The sequence below is a fragment of the Zalophus californianus genome, chromosome 12 (assembly GCF_009762305.2).
Source record: "Zalophus californianus isolate mZalCal1 chromosome 12, mZalCal1.pri.v2, whole genome shotgun sequence".
Taxonomy (NCBI): domain Eukaryota; kingdom Metazoa; phylum Chordata; class Mammalia; order Carnivora; family Otariidae; genus Zalophus; species Zalophus californianus.
The window spans coordinates 35,813,392-35,834,998 of record NC_045606.1 but is presented as its reverse complement, the minus strand read 5'-3'; the positions used below and the strand labels follow the sequence as shown (position 1 = coordinate 35,834,998).

General features: G+C 38.3%; 1 protein-coding gene across 3 annotated transcripts; it reads left to right on the top strand.

Moving 5' to 3' along the window:
• Positions 1–1,694: 1,694 nt before the first annotated feature.
• On the top strand, positions 1,695–20,434 carry SAMD9L (sterile alpha motif domain containing 9 like). 3 transcript variants are annotated; one of them, XM_027573755.2, is made up of 3 exons: positions 1,695–1,910; positions 5,230–5,432; positions 15,368–20,434. In XM_027573755.2, the coding sequence occupies exon 3, from the start codon at positions 15,384–15,386 to the stop codon at positions 20,136–20,138; it is 4,755 nt and encodes a 1,584-aa protein (XP_027429556.1). In that variant the 5' UTR covers positions 1,695–1,910; positions 5,230–5,432; positions 15,368–15,383; the 3' UTR covers positions 20,139–20,434. The 3 variants fall into 3 exon arrangements, with proteins under 3 accessions (XP_027429556.1, XP_027429555.1, XP_027429557.1); XM_027573754.2 differs by having other exon boundaries at positions 15,364–20,434; XM_027573756.2 differs by lacking the exon at positions 5,230–5,432 and having other exon boundaries at positions 15,364–20,434.
• Positions 20,435–21,607: the final 1,173 nt, after the last annotated feature.

Below are 21,607 nucleotides of genomic sequence, written 5' to 3'. Positions count from 1 at the left end.
CTGTATTCCCTTCCTTGATTTGTTGGACTGCCATTCAACCTGTTTCTCAAATTTAAAAATTTAGAAATGATCCAAGACTTCTCCCTCTCTTCACACATGTATATCTATAACATACATTCTAACAAGTCCAAATTTTTCATAAATAAATAAAATATAAATAAAAGTAATATATGACATGAAAAAATCGAACTGAAAAAAATATCATTAAAAGTAAATCTCAGGGCGCCTGGGTGGCTCCATCAGTTAGGCCTCTGACTCTTGATTTCCGCTCAGGTCATGATCCCAAGGTGGTGAGATTGAGCCCTGCGTAGGGCTCTGCGCTCAGCGTGGAGTTTGCTTGAGATTCTCTCTCTCTCTCCAAAATAAATAAATCTTAAAAAAAAAAAAAGTAAATCTATTCTTACCCTTAAGCACCAGTCTCTTTCCTCAGATGCAACCATGCAATTTCCTGCTCTCTCCCAAAAGTTTTCATGCATATACCAGCTTATGTGTACATGTTTGTATGCAGAGTCTATATTTACATACTGTTACATTCTTCAAAAAAATTTTTTTCATGAATGGAATTATACAACAGATCCTATTCTACTCCTGAATTAGTTCCCTTGGATTCTGGAAGTCATTCCATTTCAATAGGGATATATTAAAATTATTTTTAATGGCTATATTTTAGTTTTATGACTACACTACTGATTCCTATTTATGGCCAATTAGGTTATTGCCATTTTTTCTTTGGAATTACCAAAACGCTTCAGTAACTATCTTTGTATAAATATCTTGAAATTTTTCATAAAGTATTTTGAAATACTTTGAAATTTTTCATAAAGTCTTAGCTGGAAAATCAATGGAAATTTTCTAGTGTGGATTGATATATAAAGCATCCTAAAACAAATAGGAAAAACATGACCAATTTGATAGAAAAAATATGCAAAAGAAGTGAATGGGAATTTCATAGAAGAGGAAACATAAACAGCCCTAAACATATGAACAATTTTTCAAAATTCGAAATATGGATTTTACTGAATACATATCACTTTTGTACCATTGTAAACATTTTTGACCTCACTAGTAATAAGGGAAATGGAAATTAAAACCACAACAAGATATGATTTCACATGGACTTGAATGACAAAAATTAGAAAGTCTCATAATACCAAGAGTTAGCAAGGATGTAGAATAAGGAGAATTTATAATCCACTACTAACTGAGTGTAAACTGGTGTGACAGCTTTGGGATATATAGGTGGCTCTCTTTTCCCTGTATTTTTACGTGGTCTTTTCTGTTTCTGTGTGTTCGTCTGTGTCCTAATCTCTTCTTACAAAGACACCAGATATGTTAGAGCCCACCCTAGTGACCTCCTTTTAACTGTCTCTTTAAAGACCCGATCTCCTAATACAGTCACATTCTGTTAGGACTTCAATATACGAATTGTGGAGGAGCACAATTCATCCCATAACAGGCACTTGCATTGAGATTTTAATGTTCTCCCCTGTATTTATTTTTTTTTCCTGTAAGTGTCTTCCCACTGCAATTTCTTAACTTTTATGACTTAAAATATTGTCTGATGAACAGTTTCTAAACAATGGTTCAAATTTTTTGATAATATTCTGTGATGTTAACTTTTGGATATTTTATATCCTTCCAAATCCAAATAAACCACTCTTAAGGAAAACTGAAACTTCCTGCATTTCTACTTCCTCATTCTGTCCCTTCACAGCACATCTTACACACCCTCAGAGGAGTCAGAATATCAGGAGACCAGAGAACTCCACAACTTAGTTTGCTTAGTTTTTCAAAAGGATTTTACAATCTTTTGTCTCCTGGCCATCAGGAAAGGATTAAGAAAACAACGGTTAAAATCAACTGCTTCAAGTTCCTGATATAAAAAGAAGGAATTTTTCAGGAAAATCCTGGTAAGTTACTGCATCATTAAACCTTTATATTTTCTGCCTATGGGACAGCTATTTTTTTTTAAAAACTCCAGCTGTACTTTTTATATCAACACATGTGTTCCTAGATAAATGATTGCTTGTAAAGATATTGAAAGTAATTAGAAATATCAATAGATTAAATACATACTGACATATTTAAGTGAGGCTAACTTTGTAAATGCTCCTCTAAAAAGAAATGTACCATTACATGTACTCGGAGTGGTGAGAAGTTTTCCCGGATCGTGTAGGGCAGTGGGAAAGACAATAGAGAAACAATGCAAAGTTCAGGAATGGAAACATTAAGGGTTGTAAAGGAACCTGTGGTCATGTACAATTATACAAAATTCTGTCTTCCATAACTTAAGATATTATTAGAGGTTTTACATTTAGTCAAAGATCACACTCTCCAAAGTGTTTTTTTTTTTCTTTGTAAGAATTCCCTTCACATTCATTTTTTTTTTTTTTTTACAGCAGTCTGGTTAAAAACTGAAATGGAAACTTAACTTCAGGAAATGAAACTTAACTTGCTTGTGTGTGGTTTCATTTCGTCTGACCTGCAGAAGGAATGTGTGTAGCCCTCCCAGAGTAGCATTAGGATTCTATAGCATCTCTCCCCAAGGGCAGCTCTAAGAGTCCGGCAGAACAGAACTCCTCAGGGCATCGATATCTGGGGTGCTCCGAGGACCCCCTGAGATGAGAGTGGGTGGGCACCCTCATTGCTTGACTCTAAGTGCTCTGATGATTTGATGCTTCTTGTTTAATACTAAAGAGAGAAAACTGGAGTAGTTGCTGGAGAATGGCATTCTATAACTCCTTTGCCAGTAATTAATGTTATTACTGGTAAGATCTGTGTTTATCATTGTTTCAAACAGGAAGATGGGAGCCCCTAGGAAGCCAAGAATTATGTCAAGTCAGCCTCAAATTTTGACCACACCAGTCATTTTGATCTTTACTTAGCTCCAACAATATATATGCAGATGCTCTTATGACTGATAGAGTATAAACTATTTTAAAAAGTATTATTGAATGTAATAGGTTCAAATCGTTATATGTTTACAACTGCTGTCATGAGCTGGAGAGGGGGGTTGAGAAACTTTTGACATTATAATAGGCGCAAGGATATTATTAAAGAGTTTAGTATATCATATTAGGACAAGGTATTGCTGATTTTTCCATTTAACAAAAAAAGTCTCCAGATTTGGGGAATAAATGTCTGTGATCTTATCTGAGGAGAGTGTTTCTGTCTCCCTGGTATCTGTTGGCAGAAACTGAACAAAAAGAAGTGAGAGAAAGCTGCCGTCTCTTAGGTGGCACAAAATTCCCCTTTGCAGCACTGAACACAGTGAGTCACTGTGTATAGAGGCCTAAAAGCTGTAAGAAAAAGGGATGTACTGCAGAGAGAAATCTCTGATGTGCTGCTTCATTTCTAGCATGTTAGGCCTTAAAAAAATAAAATAAATAAATTTTAAAAAGAAATTAAAAAGGGGCACCTGACTGGCTCAGTCAGAAGAACGTGCAGCTCTTGAACTCTGGGTCGTGAGTTTGAGCCCCACGTTGGTTGTAGAGCTTACTAAAAATTAAAAAAAAAAAAAGAAAAAAAAAACTGTAGAATGTTGGGACTTATTGGAAATAATCACGTGTCTAAAACAAAAGAGAGAATCTGGAATCTGTCTTCTCAGTCTTTAGGATATCCTGACAGAGGGTAGGTGGTTAAAGTACTGAAAGAGGACTCTGGCTAAAAGAAAGTATTGCAGCAGATCTGAAAAGACCGTGTCTAAAGAAAGGGGTAAGGCCCTCCCCAGGAGATCAGCTCCCTGGAACACCAGCAGCGAATGAGAACAACAGTGGTGCCAAGGCTCCAGAAGAGAGGCCTAGCCCAGTATGAGAAATGACCTTATTTGGGAACTGTGAGTGACACAGCAGAAATGTTACAGGATGTTGTGAACCTGGGGTACCTAGAAGGACTGCAGGAGACACATACCTATTAAGTTTTCTTTCCTTTTGACAAAATTTCCTTTCCCTTCTTTGTGCCCAGATGATTGAAGCTAGAGTTAGTTGTGGCCTAATGAACAACACAGTAAACAAATATTCTTAGATTTCTGTCTGGGATTCAAGCCAAGTGAAATAATTGCCGTAGTGATTCAACTGCCCTAGTGAAACGAACTAAGTCCTTTGGTCCTCTGACGCACAGACGCAGCTAACTCAAGAGTTTTCAAAAATTCCTTAGTTTAAACAACCCCGAGAATATGTTATTCATTCAACAAATTTTTGTTAAGCAGCTACTCTGTGCTAGGCACTGTAAAATAGTGAACAAAACAAACAAATGTACAAAATCCTTGTCCTCATGAAGCACAGAGAATAATGGGTGGGGACAGAAAAAGAAATAAGATAAATAAGCAGGAATATTTGGAATACTTTATTGTGATAAATCTTAAGCATATATATTTAAAGGAAGAAAAAAAAAAAAGAAAGAAACCAGAGGAGGGGCTCAGAAATATTGGAGCTGGAATAAAATTTCCTTGCAGGCTGGCCAAGCAGGCCTCAAGTGAGAAGGTAGGAGATGAAAGGCCTGAGGGAAGGGAGGGAAGGGGACCCACAGGTATCCAGGAACCTCCCAGGGAGACAAAAGGAGCTGGAGGCCAGAAGCAGTAACAAGGGGGCTGGAGCCGCTTTAGAAAGGGAAGTGAAAGTAAGATGTCATACCAGAAGGATAGCAGGTTGCCAGGTCATGTGAGGCCTTATAGTTTATAATAAGGAGCTGGGCTTTCACTCTGAGTCAAATGGAGAGCCACTGGAGGGACTGAACAGAATATTGGCATGCTATTTACATTTGGACAGGGCCACTCTGGCTGCTATTTTGAGGAAGTCCCCAGCAGGATTAATAATAGCAAGAAGGAAACAAGTGAGGGAGCCACTCTTGTCATCCAGGAGAGAGGTGGGGGCTTGGACGGGTTGGTAGCCGTGGAGGTGGTGGTTGGTGGTCAGATGTGGGATGTGTTTTGAAGAGACCACGTCCCTACAGGATTTGTTCCACATTGAATGTGGAATGTGGGAGGAAAGAGAATGCCTGCAACATATATTGGACATTTATCTAATTTATTAAAAGTATTTAAATATAGGAAGAGATGTCCTCTCCGTGGAGGATGTTCTTTTCGTTATTCTTTCACATCTTCTATATGTTTGAAATTTTTCACAGTGGAAAGTTAGCGGGAAAATCTGTCTCATAAACACTTCCTAAACAATGGTCCAATCAACTGCATTTTAATTTTCTGTGATATCGTATTTTTTTTTAATGTAACAGATCCTCAACAAAAGGCAAAACTGGAAAAGGACCAGATCTGTTCTGCCTACATCTTTACTTCCTCATACATAGATGTTTTCCAGGACATGACTCTTGCAAATTTTCAAGAAAAGACAACTAATCTAACAGTTTGAGATCAAAGCACCTCATAAAGACTTATTTCAGGTTGCTGATATAAAAAGGAAGTTTTCAGAAAAGCCCTGGTAAGTTTCTAGTCATTAAAGATACCTGCTTCATCAACTTGCTTTAAAAGTTTTCTTTTTTTTTAAGTTTTTTTTATTTTTTTATTTTTTATTGTTATGTTAATCACCATATATTACATCATTAGTTTTTGATGTAGTGTTCCATGATTCATTGTTTGTTCATAACACCCAGTGCTCCATGCAGAATGTGCCCTCTTTAATACCCATCACCAGGAGGGTGTTATGCTTAGTGAAATAAGTCAATCAGAGAAAGACATGTATCATATGACCTCGCTGATATGAGGAATTCTTAATCTCAGGAAAAGTTTTCTTTAAAAACAGATTCTAAAAACTAAAGCAGAACGTTGAAAGTGAATATATTTTCAAGGGTACATGAGCTACTTCTAATGAAAAATTCTAAAAAGAATGAGAAATCTTGCTGTTTTCACGTTTATCTATCACTAGCTGTAACTTGCACTGACTGTAGAATTCTTTAAAAAATGGGTGGCTCAGTCAGTTGGGTGTCAAACTCTTGATTTCAGCTCAGATCGTGATCTTAGGGGTAGAGTCATGCTCTGCACTCAGCAGGGAGTCTTTTTCTCTCCTTCTCTCCCTCTGCCCCTGCCCTACTTCCCTCTCTCTCAAATGAATATATAAATCTTAAAAAGAAAAAAAAAAAGGAAACCTTCCAGCAACTGTGGCGCAGAGTATTTCTAGATTTGGAACACTCTGGAGATGAGGCTAGAAAGACCTAACCAAGACAAGACTGGTTCTATTCCCATGTTCTTATACAATTAAAACAGGTTGGCTGAGAGGAGACACATTTGATCATGATATTATTTTCCTGATCATGACCCCTTCCCCTTTATTTACACTATGTAGCTTCTTGCCAAACATAAATGTCCCTCATGTTTAAAAAATATGCCAACACTCCAGGATGTAAATCTAATCAAAGAATGTTCATGAAAGGCCTTTGAACAGTGAAACACATTAAATTCTACATAAATATTCACAAATTGTCACCCAAAACAAGGTTGAAGACACTGATTGGGCCACAGAGTTACACCAAAGCATTATTTTTTTTTTCTTTTTTTTTTTTACACCAAAGCATTATTAAAATGTTTTTGCCCAAATCATGGTCACCTTGAATTAAATACATAGTTCCAACCAAATATGGATCATAGATTAAGATGCTTGTATAACTGACAGAGTGGAAAATTCATGTGACAGTGTTACCAAATTTATAGTAACTTCAAATTATTATGTATTTTCTCAGTTCCCATCATAGCAGTGAGCAGCTGAGAAATGTTTTGATGTTATAAAGAGTCTTCATCTTTGAACAATGGGGGAACCTGTGAGATAGAGATAAAAAGACAGATTTGGGGAGGACAAATCCCATTCCAGTTTGAGAAGAGTGTTCCCATCTCCCTGTGGTTCCTAACAGAATTCAAACAATAAAGGAGAAAATGAGGGGGATGCCGTCTCCCTGGGAGGTAGCACAAAGACAAGCCCTCCCACCATCCCCACATTACACACACACACACACACACACACACACACACACACACACACACACACATCTCTGAGCATCTAGTAGCTGATAAGCAGGAAACCCTTCATATGTTGCTTCTTGGAGAGTGCTGGAGTCTAGTGGAATTGCTGTAATCACTGGCTAAATCAGAAAAGAAAATCTACAGCTTTTCCTTATAATATTTGGGGTGCCCAAAGGACAAGGTGAGAGAGGACTCTAAGAGAAGATATTGCCACAGACCTGGACAGAGCAAGTCTGTGGAGAGTGATGAGAACATCTCCAGAGGAGATGCCCAGAGATGTACGGATGTCCTTTCCAGAGCAAGAGGTATGGACAGTCCATTCAGAGAACAGAAACTAAAATAGAATGTATGGACCTAGTAACAGAAGAAAAGTCAAGAAGCAGGACAGTGGTAGATATGGTTTTAAGAGCTCAGGGAAGCTCTCTTCTGATTGCTCTAATTTCCCAGTTACAATAGGCAGCAGGGTTACAGTGGAAAACGACAACGGTGAGGAGGTGTTGGAGATTTGATGAGAGAGGAGAATGTGTGTCAAGCTAGTTACAAGGGAGAGGCAGTGAGGAGATGCGAGGACAGGGGGACGGCAGTGAGAGAGTGATAGAATCTAGAATCAGTGAGATATAGGTCTTGGTATTAAAGAAATATTAGAATTTGAACACTAAAGGCAGTGAGTCTAGGGGTGCCTGGGTGGCTCAGTCAGTTAAGCATCTGACTCTTGATTTCAGTTCAGGTCATGATCTCAGGGTCATGAGATCCAGCCCCATGTGGGGCTCCCCGCTAGGCAGGGAGTCTGCTTGAGATTCTCTCTCTTGCTCTCCCTCTCCCTCTGCTCCTCCCTGCTCTCTCTCTCTCTCTCTCAAATAAATCAATAAAATCTTTTTTTTTTTTAATAAATAAAGGTAGTGAGTCTAAGGGGCAGGAGATCCTGGTGAGACGGAGATATTTGAATCTGAGATGCTGGAAGGCTTGTAGCCACTGGTGGTTCTATTAGTTTGCTAGGGCTGCTGTAACAAAGTACCACAAACTGCATGGCTTAAACCACAAAAATGTATTGTCTTGTAGTTATGGAGGCTGGAGTTCTTCAAGATCAAGATGTTGGCGGGTTCGGTTCCTTCTGTGGGCTGTGAAAGAGAATGAATTCCCTGCCTCTCCTTTAGTTTCTGGTGGTTTGCTGGCAATCTCTGGCATTCCTTGGCTTAGTGATCACCCCAATCTCTGCCTTCTTCCGCACGTGGCATTCTCACTGTGTCTGTGCCTCTGTGGCTAAATTTCCCCTTCCTATAAAGATACCAGTCATACTGAATTAGGGCCCACTTTAACAGCTTCATGTTAACATCTGCAACGACCCTATGTCCAAAAAGGTCACATTCCAAGGTACTGGGGCTAGGACTTCGTCACATCACCTAAACTTGGGAGGAGGTGATCATTAAGCAAGAGAGTTTATTTGGGATCAAAGAGTTGCAATTTGGAGTACACAGATTTGGGTAACAACCCAGATAGTGTCCCACTAAGCAAAAGTCAGGGATTTTTCAGACAAAAAGGGAATGCCTGTATACATGCTTACAAAGAATTTTTGATTGGTATTGGCGGCAGAAAACTAATCTTGACTGAATATAATTGATTGCTAAGGCTATCACTAAGCAAAACCTCTTGCTAGCAAGTAGCAAATTGCAAGTGTTAGGACTGAGTCCTTGGAATATTTTCTATCTGGCCCAGTTTAAAAGTTCATGGTTCTACCAGTGAGGACATGTGTAAGGCCCATCTCCTTAATGGCCTCCTGACTCCATCTTAAACCCCTTGACATAAGTGACCCCATTTCAACCTATCACAAACACATGAGTTTGTGGGGGGGGTCACAATTCAACCCATAACAGTTTGTGATAAGGTCAATGGTGTGACCGTAACACTGGAATTGGGGGGAGGTCGAGATCATTAGACGAGAGGCAGTCAAGAGGGAGAAAGGCCAGTGTACTGAAGGATCATCTAGGTGTCTATGGAGCCACCAAAAATTGTGATGAGAATAGTGTCTGAGGCCTTGAGTACCTCTTCCCCTCAGCTGCCTACAGAAAGGGGGTCAAAATATATTAAAATATATAAAAAGCAAGTATTCAGCAAGTTTTTAAGGTATGAGACATTTTAAGACTAAATTTAAAAATAATACAACAGTCATTTTTTTATTCAGCCTTTTCTCCAAAGTGACTTCAAAAAGTCTTCCGTTAGGAATATGCTTATTAATAACTGTTTATCCTATCGGTTCCATATAGTGCTTGTAAAGAGGTAAGGCAGAATCTCTACCTTCAGTCTTATCCGAAATGACACTTAGGGACTCTGCAGAGGAGACAGGAGGATCAGGGATGAGCCTCCAGGCTCCTGGGTTCGAAGAGTCATCTCCTGGTCAATAATTCCCTCTGCCCAGGAATTCTTTTTGGCAGGCCCAGCACCTGGCTCTGGCGGCAGAAGCAGGGACAGCCCACTGCGGAGCACCACCATACCCATTTCCTTGGACCCACTAGATAGGCCCTTGGAAATCCCACCAGGTAGACTATTCCTTATTCCCTTCACTCTGTCCCCCAGACTTGCTCCCTCTACCTTCCTCCTACCCTACTCCAGAAGCTCCACTTTAACTTCACCTGCCCAGTGTCTCCACCTTCCTCCTAGTGACACTCCTCTCCTCACAGATCCCAATCCTTTGCCCCTTATTTTGTCTTACACAAAGCGCTATCACAGTTTGTCATGATAAACTGTTTTGAATGTATGTGTGTATGGTTCTTCTTTCTTTTTAAAATTTTCTCCACTGGACTCTAAGTCCTATGAAAGAACTTCATATCTCTTTTAGTCACCACTGGTTTTCTTGAGCATGATGCCTAATAGGTGCTCAATAAATATTTGTCAAGTGAATAAACAAATGATATTTATCTCTGGTTGCAATATGAATGCTAATTCTAAGACCTCTTCCATCTACACTGTAAGTGAATGGAATTGATAATCCGAAATATGTTTATAATGTTCATTGTGCCAGTTGCTTATAGTTCTGCTAATTGGCTCAGGACTAGGTGTGTCCTGCTGAATGAAGCCAAAGTGACTAAGAGGATTCAGGATACTGAGGCACTAGGAAGAGTTTTATACAAGCAAGCAGAAGCTGCTATGCCCAGTGGTAGCATGCCTATAGACAGGGTAAATTATTCTAAAGTGCCTATGGTATTCACACCGTAAATGACTGGTATGGGTTTCTTCTCTGGCTGGTCATAAGGCTATAGGCTGAGGCCTCAGTTTAGCTCATCCTTCACATATGACATCAAGAAGACCTTCTGGAAAAGCTTCTGCAAGAAACCCCAAACACAGATGGGTCAAATTTACAGTTTAGCTAGACTTTGTGACTTATTATATAAGAACCTAGGACCTATAAATCTTTCATTTAAAATGATCTTTTTAAAACTAGGATCTGTAAATCTGTCATTTAAAAAATTACAAATCTTTTAAAATGTTTGTATTTTCTCTATATAGTTTAATATTTTTGTTTTGTTTGATACTTAATACTTTTAATCTGCTTATCCTTATAATATTTTCATCTTCTTGTTTTCCCTTATTTAAACCATTCTATTGATTCCCTTTTTAATTTTGATTCATTAGGTTGGGGGTGGGACCTGAGAATTTACATTTTACCATGCTTCCAAGTGGTGCTAATGATGCTGATCTGGAGACTACATTTTGAGAACTGCTCTCACTTCATCTGCACAAGAGAATGACACTGACAGATTTTAAAAAGTACTATGCTTGAATTCTACTCCCACACCCTCAAACAATTAAATTATCAGAATGTGGAGTCCCAGGCGATTCTAATGCTCAGCCCAAGTTGAGAATCCCTGCTCTAGGACGTTCCAGGATATTCAGTTCTTGCAATTCAGCAAATCCCACAATTATGTGGGATCTTCATTAGTCTCACATCAATAACTTAGGCTAAGATTGTTTGTTTTTTTTAATTTTAGTTTAATTACAGTATAATTTTAATTCCAATATACTTAACATACAGTGTTATATTAGTTTCAGGTGTATACTACAGTGATTCAACAATTCTGTACATTACTCAGTGCTCATCATAAGTGTACTTTTCATTCCCATCACCTACTTCACCCATCCCGCTTCCCACCTCCCCTCTAGTAACCATCAGTTTGTTCTCTATAGTTAAAATTCTGTTCTTTTGGTCTGTCTCTTTTTTCCTTGTTCTTTTGTTTTGTTTCTTAAATTCCACATATGAGTGAAATCGTATTGTATTTGATTTTCTTTGATTTATCTCACTTAGCATAATACATTATCCCCTCTAGATTTAGCCATGTTGTTGCAAATGGCAAGATCTCATTCCTTTTTATGACTGAGTAATATTTCATTGTGTGTATACACCACATCTTCTTTATCCATTCAACTATCGGTGGACACTTGGATTGCTTCCATAATTTGGCTATTATAAATAATGCTGCAATAAACATAGAGGTGCATATATCTTTTCAAATTAGTGTTATCTTGTTCTTTGGGTAAATACCCAGTAGTGGAATTACTGGATAATATAGTAGTTCTAATTTTTAATTTTTTGAGGAATCTCCATACTATTTTCCAGAGTAGCTGCACCAGTTTTCATTCCCACCAGCATTGTAAGAGGGTTCCCCTTTTTCCACATCCTGACCTGTTTCTTGGGTTGTTTTAACCATTCTGACAGGTGTGAGGAGATATTTCATTGTAGTTTTGATTCGTATTTCCTGATGATCAGTGATGTTGAGTATCTTTTCATGTGTCTGTTGGTCATCTAGATGTCTTCTTTGGAAAAATGTCTATTCATGTCTTCTGCCCGTTTTTAACTGGATTATTGATTTTTTCAGTGTTGAGTTCTGTAAGTTCTTGTTATGTTTTGGATACTAACCTTTTATCAGATAGTCTTCTCCCATTCACTAGGTTGTTTTAGTTTTGTTGATTGTTTCCTTCACTGTGTGGAAGATGAAGTCCCAATAGTTTATTTTTGCTTTTTTTCCTTTGCCTCAGGAGACATATCTAGAACGAGGTTGCTACAGCTGATGTCAAAGAGATTACTGCCTGTGTTCTCCTCCAGGATTTTTTGTGGTTTCAGCTCTCACATTTAGGTCTTTAATCCATTTTGAATTTATTTTTGTTCGGTGCAAGAAAGTGGTCCAATTTCATTCTTTTGCATATGGCTGTCCAGTTTTCACAACACCATTTGTTTAAGAGACTTTTTCCCACTGGATAGTCTTTCCTGCTTTGTTGAAGATTAATTGACCATATAGTTGTGGGTTCATTTCTGGGTTTTCCATTCTGTTCCACTGATCTATGTGTTTATTTTTGTGCCAGTACCATCACTGTTTTGATCACTATGGCTTTGTAATATAACTTGAAGTCCAGAATTGTGATGCCTCCAGCTTTGCTTTTCTTTTACAAGGTTTCTTTGACTGTTTGGGGTCTTTTGTGGTTCCATACAAATTTTAGGATTGTTTGTTCTAGTTCTGTGAAAAATGCTGTTGGTATTTTCACAGAGATTGCATTAAATGTGTAGATTTCTTTGGGTATTATAGACATTTTAACAATCTTTGTTTTTCCAATCCATGAGCATGGAATGTCTTTCCATTTCTTTGTATCACCTTCAATTTCTTTCATCAGTATTTCATACTTTTCAGAGTACAAGTTTTTCACCTCTTCGGTTAGGTTTATTACTAGGTATCTTATTGTTTTTGGTGTAAATGGGATTGATTCCTTAATTTCTCTTTCTGCTGCTTCATTATTGCTGTATAGAAGTGCAACAGATTTCTGTACTTTGATTTTGTATCCTGCAACTCTACTGATTTTGTTTATCAGTTCTAGCAGTTTTTCGGTGGAGTCTTTCAGGTTTTCTATATAGAGTACCATGTCATCTGCAAATAGTGAAAGTCTTACTTCTTTCTTAAGATTTGAATCCTTTTTACTTCTTTGTGTTGTCTGATTGCCGTGGCTAGGACTTCCAGTACTATGTTAAATAACAGTGGTGAGCGTGGACATCCCTGTCTTATTCCTGACCTTGGAGGAAAAACTCTCAGTTTTTCCCCATTGAGGATGGTATTAGTTGTGGGTTTTTCATATATGGTCTTTATTATGTTGAGGTATGTTCCCCCAAAACCTACTTTGTTGAGAGTTTTTTATCATGAATGGATGTTGTACATTGTCAAGTGCTTTTTTGCATCCATTGAAATGATCATACGGTTCTTATCCATTCCTCTCTTTTGTAGGGGGGGAAGGAAGGAAGGGTAGAGGGAGAGAGAGAATTTTAAGCAGGCTCCATGCCCAGCTCAGAGCCCTTTGCAGGGCTGGATCTCACAACCCTGAGACCATGACCTGAGCTAAAATCAAGAGTCAGACACTTAACTGACTGAGCCACACAGGTGCTCCAGGTATCCATTCTTTTATTAATGTGATGTATCATGCGGATTAATTTGCAAATATTGAACTACCTTGCAACCCAGGAATAAATATCACTTGATCATGGTGAATTATTTGGGTCCTTTTCGTTTTCTTTTTGATAAGTCTGGCTAGAGGTTTATTTTATTTATTAATTTTATTAATTTTTTCGAAGAACCAGTTCCTGGTTTCATTGATCTGTTCTATTGTGTTTTTAGTTTCTATAACATTTATTTCTGCTCTAATCTTTATTATGTCTTTCCTTCTGGGGCTTTAGGCTTTTGTTGTTGTTCTTCTAGCTCCTTTAGGTGTAAGCTTAGATTGTTTATTTTGAGATTTTTCTCACTTTTTGAGATAAGCCTGTATTGCTATTCCTTCCCTCTTAGGACCACTTTTGCTACATCTCAAAGGTTTTGGACTATTGTGTTTTCACTTTCATTTGTTCCCGTATATTTTTTGATTCCTTCTTTGATTTCCTGATTAACCCATTCATTGTTTAGTAACATGTTATTTAATCTCCAGGTATGTGTGCTCTTTCCAATTTTTTTCTTATGGTTGACTTCTAGTTTCATAGTGCTGTGGTCAGAAAAGGTGCATCGTATGATTTGAATCTTTTTGTATTTGTTGAGGCCTGTTTTGTGACCTAATATGTGATCTATTCTGGAGAATGTTATGTGTACACTTGAAAAAAATGTGTATTCTGCTCTTTTAGGTTGATTCCTGGGGTATTTAGGATGATTTGATAATTATCCAGTTGTGTTCATGGGATGTGACAAACCTGGTCCTCCTACTCTGCTGCCATCTTCCTCTTCTTTCTCATTAGAGTTTTGATGTTCATTTCCCTGATGATGATGAGCATCGTTTCATGTGTCTGTTGGCCATCTGTATGTCTTCTTTGGAGAAATGTCTATTCATGTCTTCTGCCCATTTTTAATTAGATTGTTTTTTTGGCAATGAGTTGTATAAGTTCTTTATATGTTTAAATATGAACCCTTTATCAGATATGTCATTTGCAAATATCTTCTCTCATTCAATAAGTTATCTTTTAATTTTGTTGATTGTTTCTTTTGCTGTGCAGTAGCTTTTTATTTTGAAGAAGTCCCAATAGTTTATTTTTGCTTAGCAGACATATCTAGAAAAATGTTACTACATAGGCTGAATTGGTTTTAACAAAGTTAAAAACTCATATTATCTTCCTTATCTAATTTCAGTCAGGCCAGGCCAGTTTGAACTACAGCTAACTCTTTTGGTACCTCTGAGAGCCACAAGAATTAGCAAACCAAATTGATTATCCTGACATTTTGCTGCCACATCTCTTTCCACCTTGGTGGCCTAACAGCTTGAGTTCCAAAAGACAGTGGGTGATGAGGTAACTGGTTGCTTCATCACTATGTAACAAAGATGGCCATCTTCCTAGCTGAGAAAGGAGGTTCCTGTTCCCCAACCCACCTCCACGTATCCAGTTTTTTTTTTAAGTTTTCTTTAATTAATCTCTACACCCAATCTGGGGCTCAAACTCACGACCCTGAGATCAAGAGTCAAACACTCTACCAACTGAGCCAGCCAGGCACCCCCCCACGCCACTTATCCAGTTTTATATTTTAAAGTTTATTTGCAATATTCAGCTATGGGAACCAATGCCTGTGGTACTTAAGATTCTGGGTTTAAGTTACAAAAACCCAACCTTCACCAAGTTAAGCCTAAACAGAAAAATTACTATGTGAATAAAGGTATATGTCAGCCTAGTTAGCAGCTACTGCTCATTTCACAATCACAATTATAATCATCTAGGAAATAAGGGCACCAATTGGGACTATAAAACATTAAGAATAAGTACCAAGTAGTTTTAAAAGTCAACCTTGAACAATATTTTATATATGTTGTTTATATCAAATTATATACATAATTGAATATGTGATTTCCATGATAAAGTATAATACTAAAATACTTACTGTATTACTTTTTCCAAGGAAGAAAATTGCAAGTTGACATGAGTGAACAAGTAAATCTACCTGAAATTATCAACGACTGGACCAAAGAGCATGTGAAACAATGGGTAACAAAAGACCTTAAGATTGATGAAAAATATGGGCAGATTCTTCTCACTGAAGAAGTAACTGGATTAGTCCTGCAGGAATTAACTGAGAATGACCTTAGAGAAATGGGACTACCACGGGGTCCAGCACTTTTGATAAAACGTAGATATAACAGATTGAATAACAGTTCCTCTGAAAGTAACAATCAGGATTCTGGACAATTAGATGATACAAAGCCCTCCAAAAAAGAACACCCAAAAAAGCCACAAAAGACGAAAAAGGAAGAGGAAAAGTCAGTGTTATCCAATACCGATCATGATCTCAGAGAGACCAGAGAGACCAAAGAACAAGAATCGATTCTTATGAAAGAAGATGCATTAAATGAAGGAGCAACCACTGAAGACCAAAATGAGAATAGGCTAGAAACTGAACAGTTGACTTGTATGCCATATCCTTTTGATCAGTTCCATAACAGCCAACGTTACATAGAACATAGTATCCTACAACCTGAAACTGGCCCACTCAATCTCATAGACCCAATACATGAGTTCAAAGCCCTCACAAATACAGAAGCAGCCACAGAAAAGGACATTAAGATGAAATTTAGCAATGAAGTCTTCCGATTTGCATCAGCTTGTATGAATTCACGCACCAATGGCACTATCCATTTTGGAGTCAAGGACAGACCCCACGGACAAATTGTTGGCGTGAAAGTCACCAGTAAGGATGCCTTCATTAACCACTTTAATATAATGATCAGACAATACTTTGAAGAAAATGAGATCAATGAAGCGAAGAAGTGCATTCGGGAGCCAAGGTTTGTAGAAGTCCTACTGCAGAACAATACACCGTCTGACAGATTTGTCATTGAAGTAGATGTTATTCCAAAATATTCTGTATGTGAAAAAAAATATTTCTTAATTAGGATGCAAAATTGTAAAAATGAAACATGGAAACCAAACCAAGATCTTTCACTATTTGTGAGAGACGGGGCCAGCTCTAAGGATGTCCTGGCCAATGTCAAACAACGGGACATAGCTTACAGAGAATTTTTACAAAATTTAGAGTCAGTAGCAGCATCTAGAAAAGTGGCTGAAGAAGAATATGAAGTGAAGGCAAATAAGAAGGAGAGTGAAGGACAAAAGTTGGTTAAACTTCTCATAGGCAACCGAGACTCACTGGATAATTCATACTACAGCTGGTACATTCTTGTAACAAATAAATGCCATCCAAATCAAACGAAGAACTTAGATTTTCTACAGGAAATGAAATGGTTTGCTGTGCTGGAATTTGATCCCGAATCTGTGAGCAAGGGGGTGGTCAAAGCTTACAAAAAAAACCGAGTAGCAAATCTTCACTTTCCAAATCAGTTTGAAGAAAAGACAAGTAACGCAAGGGAGAAAATTTCTAGTTTGAATCTTTATGAGCAGACCAGCTGGATCTTCTGCAACGGCAGATCAGACTTGAAAAATGAGAGCTATAGGCCTCTGGAACCACATTTATGGCACAGAGAAAGAGCTTCTGAAGTCAGGAAGCTGATTTTATTTCTCACAGGTGAAAATATAATGCCAAGAGGGAAATTTTTGGTCGTGTTTCTATTACTCTCTCCAGTGGAAAGCCCAGGAGATCCCCTCGTTGAAACTTTCTGTGCTTTCTACCAAGCTCTCAAAGGAATGGAAAATATATTGTGTATCTGCGTAAACTCACAGATTTATCAGCGATGGAAAGATCTGCTACAAACAAGACAGACAACAGCAGATGAATTAACAAACCACAGTATTTCCACCTTAAATTTAGAACTGATAAACAGTACTATCCTCAAACTAAAACCAGTGACTCAATCATCAAGAAGATTTTTGCCCTCCCACGGATCGTCTTCGGTTATCTTAGAGAAGAAGGAAGAGGATGTCCTGACCGCGCTAGAAATCCTCTGTGAAAATGAGTGTAAAGACACAGACATAGAGAAAGACAAATCTAAATTCCAAGAATTTAAGACATCAAAAGAGGAACACTTTTATCGAGGTGGCAAAGTATCCTGGTGGAACTTCTACTTTTCTTCTGAAAACTATTCTTCAGCTTTTGTCAAAAGGGATATTTATGAAAAGCTTAAAGATCTGATACAGTGCTGGGCAGACTCTCCTAAACCAGTATTTGCAAAAATTATCAATCTGTATCACCATCCAGGCTGTGGAGGCACTACATTGGCTATGAATGTTCTCTGGGACTTAAAGAAGAATTTTAGATGTGCTGTGTTAAAAAACAAAACAACTGATTTTGTAGAAATTGTAGAACAAGTGACCAAATTGATTACCTATAAAGCAACCAGCCATGAAGATTACTTTCCTGTGCTTCTCCTTGTAGATGATTTTGAAGACCAGGAAAATGTTTATGTCCTGCAGAATGCCATCGAGTCCATTTTAGCAGAGAAGGGTTTGAGATATGAAAAAACACTGGTTATTATCTTAAACTGCATGAGATCCCAGAATCCTGATGAAACGGCAATATTAGCAGACAGTGTTGCCCTAACCTACCAACTTTCTTCCAAGGAACAAAGAGCTTTTGAGGCCAAACTGGAAGAAATTGAAAAGCAACACAAGAACTGTGAAAACTTTTATTCCTTCATGATCTTGAAGAGCAATTTTAATGAAATGTATATAGAAAAGGTAGTCCAGAATATCCTAAAAGGACAGAATGTGGACAGCAAGGAAGGACAACTCATTTCTTTCCTGGCTCTACTCAACTCTTATGTCACTGATTCTATAATCTCAGTATCACAGTGTGAAATATTTTTGGGAATCATATACACTAGTACCCACTGGGAACCTGAAAGCCTATACCACAAGATGGGAGCCTATTCTACACTTCTAATAAACACGGAAGTCGCAGAATATGGGAGATACATAGGTGTGCGCATCATTCACCCTTTGATTGCCATCTTCTTTCTGAAAGAACTGGAAAAAAGCTATAACTTAAATACGTGTAAAATTGCACTGAAGATCTTAAAGGAGGATTTATTCTATGCTTCTGAGATAGGAAAAGAAAAATTTCAACATGACATGCAAACTCTTCTGCTTACAAGACAGCGCAAGGAGTATGGGGATGAAACAGACACTTTGTTTGCCCCATTAATCGAAACTTTACAGAATGAAGAAATTGAAATGGTCTTGACTGCTGGGACTCATCGATTCCCACAAAATGCGTTCATTTGTCAGGCCTTGGCAAGATATTTCTACATTAAAGAGAAGAATTTCAGCACTGCTCTGGATTGGGCAAACCAGGCCAAAAAGAGAGCACCTAAAAATTCTTATATCTCAGATACACTTGGTCAAGTCTACAAAAGTCAAATCAAATGGTGGTTGGAAGAAAAGAAAAACGCCAAGGATATTACAGTTAATGAACTAATATACCTCCTGGAAGCCGCTGAAAACGCCTCAAAAGCTTTTAAAAAATCCCAAGAAGAAGCCGAGAGGAAAGCCTGTGAAACGGAGTCCTGGGCACCACAGAAGTTGGAAAGAAAATATGACACATACAACACGGCCGGTTTCATGGGTGAAATAGAAGTTGGTCTTTATGCTATTCAGATTCTCCAGCTCACGCCCTGTTTCCCCAAAGAAAATGAATTATCTAAAAGAGCTATGGTAGACTTTTTATCAGGAAAGGAGATGATTCCCACATATCCAAAATGTGAATACTATTTGGCTCTTAGGAAGTTCACACCCTACTTAGAAAATTTACGATCAGATTTGAAAAGGTGCTTTGACTTTCTTCATGATTATACTGTTCTTTTAAAAATGAGAAACGCCCAAAAAGAAACAGTAGAAATCTCATTAAACAAGAAAATAACTCGTTGTTTCAGGAAATATGGGGAAATTTTCTGCTGTTGGGATTTGGGTTTGCTACAAAGCAAAGAGAGTCCGTTACTCCAAGAGAACTCCAGGAAAGTTCTAGAAGTTTTGAAAGCAGATAGATTTTCTGGACTCCTGGAATATCTTAATCCAAATCACAGAGAGGCTGCAACCAACATGGAAAATATAGTGAACAAGTATCTTTCCCTACTGAAGGACAACCCAAATAAGCAGCTGACAAAGGAGAAACTAAATTTCATTTTAGCCAACATTATTCTTAATTGTCTAAAACCTCACTCCAAGAGCATCCACCCACTTAGCATGCTGAAAAAAGAGCTCCGAGAAGCGTTGCAATCCATAGGACCAAATCATCAACATCCAGACCCTTATTTTTTGGCCTGCCTTCTGTTCTGGCCAGAAAATCAAGAACTAGATGAAGATTCCAAACTCATGGAAAAGTATGTTTCATCCTTAAGCAGAACCTTCAAAAGGCATTACAGGAGCATGTGCAGGTCCAAGCAGGCAAGCACCCTGTTTTATCTGGGGAAGAAGAAGGGGCTCCACAGTCTTGTTTGCAAGGCCAAGATAGAGCAATACGTTAATAAAGCACAAAATGTAAATTCCTTCTTGCCGAGTGGAGACGCGTGGAAAAAAAAAGAAGTCAAAAACCTCCTGTGTCGTCTAACTGGTCAGGCGGAAGGCAAGCTGATCTCTGTAGAATATGGAACAGAGAAAAAAATTAAAATACCAGTGATACCTGTTTATTCGGGTCCACTCAGAAGTGGTGGGAACATAGAAAGAGTGTCCTTCTACCTAGGATTTTCCATTGAAGGCCCCCAAGCATATGACATAGAAATAATTTAAGAAGCTACATTAACTCAAATATGTTTATTCATAATCTATGATTTTATTCCCTCTCTCTCTATTCCCTTGGGATTTTGATAACATTATTGGCTTACCTGTAAATCATAGTTTTTGCCTTTGTGTCCCTGAATGAATTATAAGGTTTTTGAAGGCATGAAATATGTCTACACACAGAGTTTGGCACACAGTAGAGTTGATTGTTCAATGTTTTAAAATGCATTTTCAGACTAACATATTCAGTTGGTATCCGCTGGTCACATCATAACTGGTTATAGTTCAATAAAATCTGTTATGAATATTCTGAATTGTGAATTATTTAGTCACTGTGAAAGCAGAGATTTAAATAAGACGAATATGGAAGGAAAAGCCCCTCCTCAGTTTTTGGAAATCAAACCGAGGAAGCCACACCCGTGTGCCACTTACCTCATCTTGGTATCAGTAAAAATGTATGGGAGGTAAATATTTTGTTCTCTTCCTCCATCCACCCCTCCATCTATACACATACATACACAATTCCTTGGACTCCTTACCCTTCTCCCAACTCCTTGCTTCAGGAGGGGGAAGAGAACAGAAAACAAAACAGTCACAAGCTTGGACTCCCTCTGCCCTCTCCCTTCCATTTCCAGATACATCTCTTTCTTTGGCCATTCTTGCTTCCTGTCAACGTGGTCTTACTTCCACCTGTTCTTTAGAGCCCATCTCTCCTGTCTTCTGTTTTCCACTGCCCTCTTTTCCCTTTTTATTTCTCAACCTGGGCTATGTGCATGCTGTTCTCTCTGTCAAATATTCCCTTATTTTCATCCTTTCACACTTTCCATATGGCTCTTCTGCTTTGTCCATCACAACTCAGTTTGAATCAGCTCCACCAGAAAATTTTCCCTGACCCTTATAACCTATGCCTGGCTTCCTAAGATGACTTCCTTGTGGCAGTATGTGTTCCCAACTTTCCAGTGCCAGGAATGCCATCCCAGAACCTTGTCCCTAGACTTACACGAGCCAGAACAGCCTCGAGCTTGGATTTTAAGGGATATCCATTTCCTATAAAGTGAAACACATGCTAATGTAGATTAAGTCAAATACTTCATAAATAGATGTTTATTTCCCTACTTCTTCATATCTCCTTATAAGTAACTTAGGTATTTCAGATTTCAAGCGCAATTCCTCCTGTCATCGAGATGGCTATTCCCCATCAGGGTTCTTCTCACCAGTATTTCTATGAATCTCTGGGGAATGCTCACATGGTCCATGAACATGTCTCCGTTGCTGGAAGCCACATCTACTGCTGCTCTCGCTCCAAACTGCCGCCTCCCTCTTGCACGGCCCACCTGTCCATCTGGTAGCAGCCTGTCCCACATGGCCGCACCCCTTAGACACAGGCCCAACCCTTAAACCTTCACAACTCAGCTAAGACTGGGCTACAACATTTAGCAAGACTAAACTAACAGCTTGACATAAAAGAAAAAGTTATA